The sequence below is a fragment of the Chinchilla lanigera genome, unplaced genomic scaffold (genome assembly GCF_000276665.1).
Source record: "Chinchilla lanigera isolate Chin_1 unplaced genomic scaffold, ChiLan1.0 scaffold00003, whole genome shotgun sequence".
In the NCBI taxonomy this organism is placed as follows: Eukaryota; Metazoa; Chordata; class Mammalia; order Rodentia; family Chinchillidae; genus Chinchilla; species Chinchilla lanigera.
The window spans coordinates 34,998,121-35,012,051 of NW_004955404.1; the positions used below are offsets into that span (position 1 = coordinate 34,998,121).

The window sequence follows — 13,931 nt, forward strand, 5'->3', positions numbered from 1 at the left end:
GGGCCCACCCTCCGGGAGCCAGCAGGCAGGAAGCTAGCCCCCAGAAGGCTGGCGCTCCCCACCCGCAGCTCCCTGTGCGCCGGAAGCCCTCCTTCCGGGGAACCACGAGGCAGGGAGTGAGCCGCCGGTCCAAAGACCCCCAAAATTACAATTTTAAAGTGCTTCAAATGTATGTAAACTAACATGCAAAATGTGCTCCAAATATTTCTTTGTCTAAAGCAGCTTTTCATAAGGAGCCCAAAATTTCAAAATTCACTAGAAGTCAATTTCCATACAGATGGTTTAAACTTCAGGAGACTTTTACCTCTATTGTTCTGAAAATCTGAGGTTCTGGGCATGATGGCTCATACTTGTAACCCTAACACCCAGGCTGCTGAGGCAGGAGAATTTCCACGAGGTCACGTGGCCAGTTTGGGGTACACAGTGGAGTACATGGCTAGCCAAAATGATCTAAAGAGACCCTGACAGAAAGAATTAAAAAAAATGTTTAGTGTAGTTAAAAGAAAGATGTATTTATAAGGTATTTTAATTGAGTAACATTTTATATAAAACTAATAAGATGTGTCCGTCCAGGTGCCCTCCTGTGCTAGCCCAGGGTCGGTTAGATGCCGATAGTCCTGGTAGGCCCAGATGTAACAGTGAGAAGAAGTGTGTGTGATTGTGCAGGCAAAAATAAACCAGGTATAATATTTTAATATTTGATGAAACACTGAAATGATGGAAGCCGGATTTTGTGATCACAAGGAAAACCAACTGATCGTAATCACTTTTTACCAAGGAGGGTGATTATATGATCAAATGACTTTTTAGAGTTCAGTAATTAAGAACTCTGCTAGAAAATAAATATTGTTAACAGATTTCTCCTTATATTAAAAATACTTGAATGTAATAGCTTTATGACTGCTACACTGGAAAATATAATTTGAATAGAGGTTATTTTTTGAGTTGCACTTTAAAAAACATCCTCTTTCTGAGTTTGACCACTTTAGAAAAGATGACCATTTCATTGTTCATTGTTGATATTTTCACCAGGCCTTTTGAATATAAATACTTGGAAAAACTGCTGGAGAAGTATAAGTGTGACTGAGTTAGCCAAATACTACCTTAAATGCATTGTTTTCACTGTAGGTTTGCTTTACTTTGTCTTGTTTTAGGGTGTGTGTGGTGTGTGGTGTGTGTGTGTGTGTGTGTGTGTGTGTGTGTGTGTTTCTGAGTCAAGGTCTCACTATGTAATCCAGGCTGGCCTCAAACTCACTGGGTGATGCAGCTGGCCATGAACTTGTAATCTTCTGCCTTAGCCTCAGGGTGCTGGGATGTATACGCATGTGCCACAATGCCCAGCTCACAGTAAGGGTCGTTTGTTTCCTTTATGAGCTTAAAACCTATAGTTAGCACTTAACTTTAACAATGAATCATTGTGTAACCCTAGGTAGGTTGCACACTTATGTTCTCCACTTGTCCCATTGTGATCATAATAATTATTCTAGATGATTTTTAAAATAAAAAAAGAATAACATTTAAATTTTGCTGTATACCAACCTATGGGTGTTGATACTGTCAGAAAAATCAAGATTCATTGAAAAACATTTATTAACATTTTTCTTATTCTAATTCACATTATAATAGCAATCTATAAAAAATACTGAAGTCATTTACCTTAGGAAAAGCTAGAGCTTATAGTTAATTTTCAAATTGGAATATATACAGGTAAAAATAGAATTAGCCATATTGCTCCTAATCTTCCTAAGTGTTTTTCTCCTTGTCAGTAACCAGAATTTTATTGGTCATTTTGACCTTGAAAATCTCCTTCTTTGCCTGCCCATGAAAAACTGATGAAAAGTGCTTCAGTAGAATGTCTTCACTTCACAAAACAGAAGTCATAGCAGGCTTGGTTTGGTTTCATATAAACAGTAGCTTTCAACAAGTCTTCCGTCTACATGTAATCTACACTATAATATAATATTATTTCAGTGGCCCTTCAATGTGCTGAGTTCTCCTCTATTATAGGTAGAGGAGAACCTTCCATTTAAAACTGCCACTTTCCATGATGTTCTAAAAGGGACCTCATAATTATTGGATATTAAAACCAAGTATCCTCTTCCAAGTTAAACTAATGGCAGCTTTTCCAGATATGCTGAATTGTGTATATTTGGTTTTTGTCTCTGTTTAGGCTCTACCTTAAAGTGTCATTAGGATTGTTAAATACTTAAATACATTCTAGTATGCATTAATTCATTCAGTATTAGTTGAGGACCCAAGATATGTCAGACATTCATGTATTCATGTTGATTATCTTATTAAAAATATTTTGACTTGAAGTTGAGACATATTAAATGAATTAATACAACCTTTTTTTACAAATAATTCATTTGACTTATATTAAATCGTAGAAGGCAGATACCAACATTTGTTTATTGTTGCCTAACACTTCCAGATTAAAAAAGTAAAGCTATCCCACTCAAGGGGCTGGGGATTTAGCTCAGTGGCAAAGTGCCTGCCTGGCAAGCGCAAGATCATGAGTTCAGTTCCCGGTACCGGGAAAAAAAAAAAAACCAAAAAAAAAAAAAAAGCTATCCAGCTGATATTATTTGAGACTTGTTCTGTGGCTTATATTTTCATAACTTCTTAAAGCATCCTGCCTTAATCTCTCAAGTAATAATTTCCAAATCTCCCTTCTAGGCATCTGCTTTTTCTCCAAATTTTAGCCACATGTTTCTAATAGGGGGTTGCTAATTTCTACTTAACTTATATTCAACTGATCACAAATTTTTAATTTATTGTAAAGCCTGATCTTCATATGGATGCCTGGCTGCTAAATTCAGAAATCTGTAATTCAAATCCTGATAAAAGCCAAATTAACCTTTATATCATTAACATGAATGTGGATATACCTCAAGATTTCAAAGATTCTTTGAGATAGTATATAAAAAATATAACACAATGTCTGCCCCTTTGGAAGTGCATGATACATGTACTTATCATCATCAACATCCTCAACGTCATTACTTCATTAGGGAAGCCCCACTATACTATCAATTGTTTATATTTATTCAGTTTTTGAGACAGGATCTTGCTATGTAGCTTGGGCTTGACTTGAACTCATGATGTAGCCCAGGCAGACCTCGAACTTGCAGCAATACTTGTGCCTCAGATTCCTGAGTTCTGGAATTGCAGGAGTGCACCACCATGCCCGCTACCCAATTGTTAATCTACATGCCCAAGCCATTTTTCACAGTTAACTCATTATATCTCTATTTGCATCCAAATGATTACCAAGTTCTAGCAAGTTTATTTCCAAAATGTCAAATATATGCCCTGTTCATCTTCTACATCTTTAACTCCAGTTAAAGGATAAAAATAATATACACACATTTTCTATTTGTGTTGCTTTTTGCTGTTTTAGTAACATATAAGCTGTTTAGTAATAAAGCCCATAAGTTAGTTCTGAATGCATATTTTTATCACAAGTGAATATAAGAACAGGTCTGGGTTTGTAGCTTTCAGCTCAAGAGCTGACTGAGAGTATTATCATGTAAATGCTAGGGCTACATAGAGACAACAAAAGAGATAAACACCTGACCACATAGAGGTGAAGATTTTAAACCTTGTTAATAGCTGTCAGAAACTATAGAAGACCTCCAAGGAGGGTAGCAACAGTAGAAGATTGTCCTTTAAAATAATGATGGTCCTTGACATGGACTACAATAGTTGCGACAGAAGTAGAGTAGAAATAAATTATGTAGATGAAATCAATAAGATGTGAAAAAGAACTGGACATTAGTGAGACACAGTAAGAAAGGAGGAGATAAGAATGATTTTGGCTTTTTCAACTAGCAGATAACATTATACTTTGAAGATAACCAGGTCTACAGAGTGGAAAATTTAACAACTTAGATTTATATATATATGAGAAATATTAAGATAATTCCTATGAACAGGCCATCCCATCTATGAGAGTTTTATACTTCTTGGAAAATGTAATACCAGTGCTGCCTCCAGTGGGAAGAAACTGTCTCAATTTCAGCATAAATAATTGAGAACGAAAGCTATTGTATAAAGTAATGAAAATTAAAACTGATTTTAACTTGCCATTGTCAAAACTTACCCAGAAAAATAAAATTATTAACTTTGTACAAGTTTACATTTATTACTAACAGCATAGAAAGTATAACTTGAAATTTTCTCTAAGTCTGTGGGAAAATTACAAACTCCTTAGGTAGAATGTTTTTAATTCATTTTTTTGCCTAATGAAGAATGATCTACGGATTAAATGTAAAAGTTAGAAATAATTGACATTGGTAATGGGAAAGGATAAAGCATCTTTAGTAAAAAAACTGCATGGTTATATTTTAGATTGTAAATCTTCCATATATGTCTGGTGTAATAATTTCTACCTTTCCCGTTGTCGGCAGTAGATGTATACTTGAGCGGTGAAAATTAACCAATCTGTTTGCAGCCTCATCTTCCTTGAAAAACCATTTGCATCTTGCTTTGAGTTAGCTAATATGCTATATTAATGAGACCCTTAAATATTTAGTTAATGCAAGTCAGTGTGGCAATTATTTCTTTTCCTGTGTTGAATCCTATGCATTTTTAAATCCAGTCTGAGCCTGCATTTATTGCTTTTATTTTGTTTTGGGGATCCATTTTACCTGGTTAACACTTAGAACACGGTGCTAATGAGTCCAATGACAGCAACAAAATCAAAAAGTAAAGTGGTTTCTGACATAATTATTTCTTTCTTCTGCATATGTAATAGTTGACCTTTTATCTTTATAATTATGGCATTTCTTCTTTTAAGTTGCATCAAAAGTTTCTGAAATTTGGTATGAAATAATGGAAAGGCTATAAGTATTGTATTCTGTATAAGGCAATTTATTCTAATAGTTTTTATAAATTCAAACTAGTTAAAGTTGAAACTGTTCTCTATTTTGTTTCCTAATGCTGTTCTTTTCCATAATTCTCCAAAGAGTCTTAGGATACAGCACTAATTGGTTTTTAGTAATGTCTGCCTATTCATTAAGTACCTGTTTAATACATTTTATCTGGCATAAGTAACTTGAATATTGGCCTGATTTTACAATTTGTTTTCTATGCTTTTTAGTTCAATGGTCATTAGCTTTGATAAAGAATGTTCAAAAAAAATTTAAAAATAAGTAGTTCTAGTTTCCATTATTTCATATGTGACTTTGTGTAGTGTGTTAAGTTACCATTACTTTCGACAACATCAGGTAGTGTGCAAGGTAATAGAAATATGTTCCATAAGTGAAGAAATTTAGGATTAGTGGCATCCTGATGAGTACAAGAACACTAATAGTACTTGCCTTATCATATTGTGTGAAAAATAAAACTGCTCTACATTCAAAAGAAAACATCATCGGTAAAATAGAAGTTCCTTTGTAGAGAAAGATTTCACATTCCTAATTAATCAATATCTGATGCTCAGATAACACAGTAAGATTTAATTAATGAAAGATAGCCAAAGAAAATATATCCAATTATTTCTGGAAAGTAACATATTTCCCTAAATGTTATATTTCTTGATAATGGAGTAAATAGAATTCATAGTACTATTCTTAGAGAAAAACAATGCTGTTACAAGTTAAGCCAAGTAATTCTGGCTACATGACAGCCAAGTGGTTATATTTATCCTCAGTGCTTCCAAATCAAACACGGTATGTGTGCAAATATAAATTTTAGGTTTTAGAAATGGTCTACTCTGTGAGCAATATTTTACAATACCAATTAAGAGGCAGCTATAGGGCTGGAGATATAGCTCAGTGGCATAAGCGCCTGCCTGGCAAGCACAAGGTCGTGAGCTTGATCCCTGGTACCTCAAAAGAAAAAAAAAAGGGGGACAGGTATTTTCTTTGCTAAAATACTGTACATAACTACTGGCACAATTAAAAACTGTCCAATTTAGCTGGGGTATAGTTCAGTGGCAGAGCTTGTACTTAGCATGGGCTAAACCTTTTGTTATATCCTAAGCACACACAAAAAAAAAGAAAAAAAGAAAAGAAAAGAAGATATAGAAGATATATGTATATATATATGTATATATATATACACACATATGTGTGGATATATATAAATAATTGAGTTAAATAAATTTAAAACATTTCTTCTGTTCACACTGAATATAAAGCAGTTTGACAACAGCTATCTAAAACTTTACAGATTTCAGCAAAATATACTAAAGCAGTCCAGTTGGGCTCAGGAAGTTAGCCAACAAAGCAAAGTAAAAACTGTATTTTATGATTTGTGAAAGTTTTTTCTAATGTTTATGCAAAATATTAGCATCATTGATGACATTTTATAATAGTTTTATTAATTGAAACCACTCCACTAAAAGATAACTTCTTCTGAAGTAACAGCTGAACGTCTGGAGCACCTGTAACTAGTATTTGCTTTTACTTAGCAGACCTGATTTAATTGCTAAGATGGGGCTGACAACCTTCTAAATGGTCTCCAATGGTATGGAGTGTCTGCTCTTGCCATCATCTGCATTGTAAACAGATCTTGACAATGTCAGGTTCCTGTCACAACCTATCAGTGTCACTCACTAAATAGTGGTGTGACCGTTAGTCCCTCGGAGATTTGCCTCCTCTATCAGGGTCAGCTTGTGGGAAAATTGCAACAACTAGTTACATGTCACCTAGCTATGAAGGATTGTAATATTTAAATATACTTTTACTATCTTAATACATGATGATTTAAAAGGAATTTTTTACAGGCCACTCTAATTGTGTATGTGATTATTTTTCATTCATTCTATCCACAGTTCATTAAAAAAGATAGTGTAGCTGTATCTTTTGGAATCTATGCCTTGTTGGGCTTAGTAAGGAATAAGAATGAATTAAATAATAAATGTAATTGTTTTAGGTAGAATTAGAATTGCTGGTACTCACATACACAAAATTAAAAATATTTTTTGCATTTCCTTTAAAGCAACACTGACAATCTTCTTTTCCCAAACATTTTAAATTTACTTTATTATCCGAAGTTGTTGCAAAATTTTTCATCTTTCTTCTTATTATGATTATTATCTCCAAATTTAATCATTAATTCTTTCCTTCAGAAATTTTTTCTTTGAAATTTTGTTTCAATCAATAATTTAAAGTTTCAGTTAATTTGTGAAAGATCATGTTAAATGTTGAACATTCACATTTCTTTCCATTTATTACAGTTTATTTATAAATCATTACTAAAATGTCATGTATCATGTAGCCATGTGTCTTGCAGGTTCTCTTAAATATGATTATGTGATAGGATAGTAAACAGAATTTCTCATTTATCTGATAAGAACAAAACTACCAGATACTCCTTATATTAAAGAAACTGCAAAATAATTGGTGCTTATTAACAGCATTTGAGCTAACATTGTTATCTTAAAATATCACTCCATACTCCAGGAACATGAGTGCCTTTTTTTTTTTTTTTTTTTTTTTTTTTTTTTTTTTTTGTCTTTTTGAGACAAGGTCTAGCTATGCAGTTCAGGCTGGCCTTGTACTTACTTCATAGCCCAGTCTGGTCTCAAACGCCTAAAGATCCTCCTGCCTCAGCCTCCCAAGTGCTGGGATTATAGGCGTGCGCCACGATGCCTGGCTAAACATGAATGTCTGAATGTCTTCTTCTGTCTATCAGAGGGTCCTACCACAGGGAGAGAAGATTTGAAGAGAGCACTTCAGTGAAGAGACAGTGTCTAATGAGTAGGTAATCTTTTTTGAGTGTACTTCATTGATCAGGTAAAGAGCTCTAACAGATTTACTCAAGGAGTGCAGATACCTATTCTTATTTCAGCGTTGGATTTTTACTTGGTGTGAACTGCTGATCTGTTATCTGTACATACTTAAGCAGTGGTCCAAGGAATTGGGGAGAAGTAGCAGGGTGGAGAAAGAAGACATCCTCAGACCAAGAGGATCTACCTGTACCAGAAGAAGGGCCTTAGTCTAGGGAAGCAGTGGGAGATTAGAGAGCTTAAAAGAGCTTGAGCTGGAGATTTCCACCGTCAGGGACTTGTGCACACAGAGGTTATACTCTAAGGCCCTCCTTAAAGGACCAGCCATTACTCCCAAAATGATGCTTAGCACTTTGGCACTTGCTACACGGAAGATGGCAGTGGCCCGTTAGGCATTGCCACGGAAGCTGGAATACAGAGAAAATGTAAGGAAGAAGCAACTGGGCAAACAGTTGTTAGTGCGTTTCAGGAAGAAGAGGAGGAATACAAGTTGGATGAAAAACTGAACAAAAACATTTGTATGGCTCCAGAAATGGCCGATACTAATGGCATGGGAAAGCAGGGATGAGTGTTAACTATACTGGATTCATTATACTCAAAATGTGTTCAAGAGCTTCAGGGACAGAAAAGGGAAACTTGACAAAAAATATTTGAAGACAGTAATTAGAGGAAAAATGGAGACAGTTTATATTTGTAACCCATCATTTCTGGCTAGTCAAAAATATGGTTGCTATTACAGCAGGGATGGGTCTCAAAATTTAGGAATATGTTTTTATGTTTAAAACCTGATTCATTACAGGCTATATTTTATAAAATATGGTGAAAATGTAAAATGGTGGCAAACCAGGGAAAATAGTCTCAGCCCCCAAGAAGAGTAAGATAGTACATTAGCATGTTTGCTTCATAAAGAACCTATAATTTTTTTAATATTGGGAAGGGGAGACTGCTAATACCTAGTCTCGACATGCTTGAATTTCTGTTACACTGTATCTTGATACCTTCGTTGGTCTCTGAGGATAATTTTGTTTGTCTTACAATGATCTGTGTGCTCTGCTGTTCACAGTTCAGATCTACTCTCACTCATATGATTCTCTGGCCAGTGTTTCTCTACTCCCTGTGTTAGGGCTAGGTCTGAGTCTCAGAGTCCCACCTCCTAGTGTTAAAATATGATCATATGTTCTAATTATCAGGTGAATTACATCTCTCCAAGAACTCATGATTACTTTCCTTAACCCTCCACCATTTTATATTTTTTACCATCAGTTCAGTTTGATATACCTGCTTTAACACTCTATTACAGATTATATTCTTTGATGATATTAGGGCCTTCTCAGATTTAGCTCTTTTTTCTACTGCAAAGTCAAAGAATCTGTGGTGCTACAAGAATTGAAGAGGTTTTATTTATCTGTTCTTTTCCAAGTCCTTGTACCAATATTAGCAAGTTTCTTCTTTATTCAATCTACTGCTATGCTTTGCAGTCATGCAGTCATTATACTAAACAATCTTAAAAGGATATATATACATATATATGTATATATATATGCTTAAATCAAAGTACTTGAAATTACAGATTTAACAATGTTATGGACATGTCTTTTTTTGAATGGTCTATTTACATTTCTTGGTTATTCATGCTAATAAAGGAGAAAGATATTATAAATAATGCAAAAAACACAGCTGACTTGGATACATATTGTATATTTTTCATCAGACTTAGTTTCTTAATTGTTTGCTCTATATGTTATCCAAATGAGCTAACATCATGAGTATTTAACAAATGATGATTAGTAGAGATGTCTGGGAACTTTTTAATATAGTAAGCAATCTAATCCATTCTTAGAAACTTGCTGTGGAAAATTCATGTGTGGGCAATTGATATTTATCTATACAAAAGGACAGAAATCTTGATACAGGAGAGAAATGAAATAAGTAGCATTTTCTCTATCAACAGTGTTCAGAATTATTAGAGTTTCAGCATCATATTTTATATCTTAAATTTACATATCAAACTTCACATATTTTATAGATGACATATGTAATAAAAATGTTTGCATGTACTTTGATAAGGTCAGTGTAAAATGTCTAAAATCATCTATCATAATATTATTTAGACAGTATACATTTGAAAAATTCACAAATGTGTAGTTTTTTGATATTTGGCTGGTAGTAGTATACAAAAAATTATGAGTAGAAAAGTTAAGTTTATAAATTGGTAAATTATTATCCTAGTATAGGAGCAGACTACAGAAATTTCTTTTATGTGAATCATTTCTGTATGAAGCTATAAACTTTTTTTACCCAAAGGCTGTCATGGTTTCTTATAAAATAATAAAGATAATAAAGATATCCACTTTAATTGATTTTTTCATTGTTTAATAAAATTGCTTTGTTTGATTGCTGAAGAATTCGAATGGAGTTTTCATTACCCACTTCTGAACAATTTACTCTAAGATCCAGACAGTATTGAGCTAATGAGTTTGAATTTATATTGAAGCTTAACTGTCTTCATGAAGTAAATGGGAAAAAATCATGGCAGTACCTAAGTTTTCTTCATTAAAATCTATGTCACAGGCATTTTGCAATGAGGCTTTTAGTGGAACTAAAGCACTAAATTGGAGTTTTACCAACTTTGCTATTTTCATGCCAATTCTGTAAAAGTATGGTTTCTTCCTTCTCCTCCTCCTCCTCCTTATTTTTCTTCTAATTCTTAGGGAAAAAGGAAAATATAAGCTAACAGGGATATTATAAAACTTTTTAAACGGATGGTTTTTGTATTCAACAGCTTCTACTGCAGACTAAATTAATGTTGATTTAACTTAATTTGAGGACATATCTAAACTGAAATGATCTATAAACATTTTCTGAGAAGTATCCCACTAAAGTGTTTCAGGATCTAGTTAATTCCAAGACATTGCCACCAATATTAAAAAGAACACAAGCCCACAAATGGATGATTTTGACTACTATTATTTGTCATAATGATAAATTAGTTTCTCTTAATTTGGAAATACATGCATTTATTTATATACTTTGCATATTTTGCTTTGACATTACATTTCATAACATGATCTTTTGTGTTGGTACAGTGTCTGACCAAATAGGCATGTAACGATTTCATTTTTAGCATTTGCGGTAGAGTTAAATAAACCCTTTACGTGATGACTACCATACAATGGGTTACAAGCACAATTTTGCATTTTATAACCATCAGTATATTTCGGTTCCAAGAAGCCATATTCTAATTATGTAACATAGCCCATCTAACATTACCCTGGGGAGTCAAACACAGTCGGACTCCACAAGTCGGTTAAATGTTACAGAAATATTCTTTGTCAAACACTTGAGATCTTATCTAAGAAATAAACCAAAAGAAAATGCAGCTTAAGGGAAATTTACTTCCTTCATCTCATTTCCCTAGAAATCTGTTTGTCAATATCCAAGTGTGGTATATTTTTTAAAACCTCATTTCAAGTTAGTTATCGGAAGATTTGGGATAATACTGTATCCAAGTAATTTATATTCATTCCCACAGGGAGCAGTGATGGTTCTTGGGATAAGGAAACACTGCATTCTGCCCCACCTCAGGGATCTCAGGCCACTGTTACCCACCCCCGCATGCCCGGAGCGCATAGCCTTCCAGTTAGTCATCCTCTCAACCATCTCCGGCACAGGCACCTGCTGCCAAATGGTACGATGGCATTTTTTTAGCACTAAAAATGATAGTTTTCAAAACTTTCTTTTTTTATTGTCAGACAGTAAAATAGAACCTAATACATCGATGTACTACATTGAGACAACTAATCATGATAAGTTAAAACGCTAGTATTTTAAACCAGAATTTAGACTAATCAGAGGAATGATATAGTGAAGAATTGATCATATGGTTTAAAAACAAGCAGAATGGGGGTACGATAAACCATGGCAACAGTTAGCTGTAGGTTTAATTTCCCTAAGTGGTGAGTGGGTGTTATTGCATACAAAGAGGAAGAATATTTTTTGACTGCCATTATTTAAATATTTTTGTTGTTTAAATTTTTAATGATTTATGTCCATAATTTTAATAAGTGATATATACCATATTTTGCAGTTTCACTTGGAACAGAGTAACGATGCTTTATGTGTATTTTTTATAGGACTGGAACTTCCTTTTATGATGATGCCCCACCCTCTAATTCCTGTCAGCCTACCTCCAGCATCTGTCACCATGGCAATGAGCCAAATGAACCACCTCAGCACCATTGCAAATATGGCGGCAGCAGCACAAGTTCAGACTCCTCCCTCCAGAGTTGAGACATCTGTTATTAAGGTGATTGTTTCTCTCAATGTGAGAATCCATTTTTCTTATTTTATAAGTAAACCTCAGTTCTAAAATGTGATGATAAATAGATTATGAGAAAAATCACCTACACTATATAGCCCCAGAGGTAATATTTAGACAGGCTAAGGTTATTTCAAGTTATCTCAGAAGAAGTAACATAGAACATTCAATGATATAACTAAAACTGTATGTTCTTACATGTAATGTGTGCATATATGTGTATGTGTGTATTTCTGTGCATGGTGTTAGGAGCTTTTAGGTATGAAACATCAGACAGGGGCTGGGGATTTAGCTCAGCGGCAAAGCGCCTGCCTGGCAAGCGCAAGGTCGTGAGTTCCGTTCCCGGTACCGGAGAAAAACCAAAAAAAAAAGAAACATCAGACAGTCATAATAGTTAAATTCCGCAGCTTATGAGTTGTGTCACTGTGGGCATATAATTCAAGTCTTTCTGATTGTGTATAGCATCTGAAAAATGGGTGATATGTTGTGGATATAAAACCTATATGAAATAATAAGACTGAGATTTTGTAAATTTAGAAATATAAATGGAAAGTAATATTATTGCTATACAAATGTCATATATGACTATATGTACATTTTTATATATGGACAGAGTGCAGTGTTTCCATATGTATGTGTGTGTGTATATATATATAATTCCATATATGTATCTATATCTATAAACCTATTTATATTATATATGTATGTATAGATATATAATTTTCCCTCCTTTCTCTCCTTCTTTCTCTCATATGTATACATTTAATTGTGCATGTGTACTCTGACACACACATATTATATATATATATATAAAATGCTCATTTTATTTTATAATGTTTATTTAAATGATTTTAACTGCCATTGCCAGATTGAGAAGTAAGAAATAACAAAAAAGACAGTTAAAAATAAGTTATCAGATTTTAAACTGAGTAAAAGATACTTCATCTGGCATAAACATTATCTTCTTTTCCTGAATATAATACCCTTGAACCCAGGTTAGTAAATGTAACTTGTCTTGCATGAAAGTTCCAGGTATTACTCACATAGAATGCAAATTTATATATATATATATATAAGAAATTTCTTTTATAATAACGGCTCTGTAAACAAAGATGTTCTATCATATCTTCTATCACTTTCTGAAGTATAATTACCAGAGGAAAAAAAACTAACAAAAAATAACAAAACACAATGAAGAAGACCAAGATATACTACTAAAAGACCTCTACCTGAGAGAATGCCAGTGAGAGCCACGTTGTTATCAGCCAAACAACTGATAAGGAAAGATTTTAGAACTCATTTGTATTCTAAATGACTTTAAGAGGGTTCCATTGTTACCAGATGATTTGTTATTCAAGGTATCATTGCGTTATTCAATTTATGATAATTTTCACTAATTGTTATTCCTGAGAATTAAATACTCTTATCTACCTCACTCATTGAAGTTAACCAGAAGGAGGTTTCATCTAAGAAAAAAAAAAAAAAAAACTCCTAAGTGTTCCTGTCACTGTGGTTAATGAGTACTTTAACAAAATTTTAACAAATATTAAGTAGTAATCATGAGACGTGATTATTCACATTTTAAGAATTGCTAATAACTATGATAAAGAATCGTCTCATAATGTTATATACTTTTCACATTCAAAACTTTGTTGTAATTTCTAATTTAGATAAACTTTATCTTAAGAGATAAAGTAAAATTATAACACAAAATAGGATTTTAGTAGTTTCAAATCATAATGGGTGTCTGAGTTGTGACCTCTACATAATTTGTACATGAAATGATAACTTCCATGCTCTTGGTTCAAAATCCCCAGGTACACTGAGAGAATTGATTTATTATATGTATATATATATATAAAATTATTATTTATA

At 33.5% G+C, this 13,931-nt stretch overlaps 1 protein-coding gene across 1 annotated transcript in view; it reads left to right on the forward strand.

Moving 5' to 3' along the window:
* Dach1 (dachshund family transcription factor 1) overlaps nucleotides 1-13,931 on the forward strand; it is a 378,258-nt gene that overhangs the window by 258,341 nt on the left and 105,986 nt on the right. Inside the window, exons 5-6 of the mRNA XM_013516960.1 lie at nucleotides 11,271-11,426; nucleotides 11,872-12,044. Coding sequence (XP_013372414.1) covers nucleotides 11,271-11,426; nucleotides 11,872-12,044 — 329 coding nt within the window. The remainder of the gene's footprint in view (nucleotides 1-11,270; nucleotides 11,427-11,871; nucleotides 12,045-13,931) is intronic.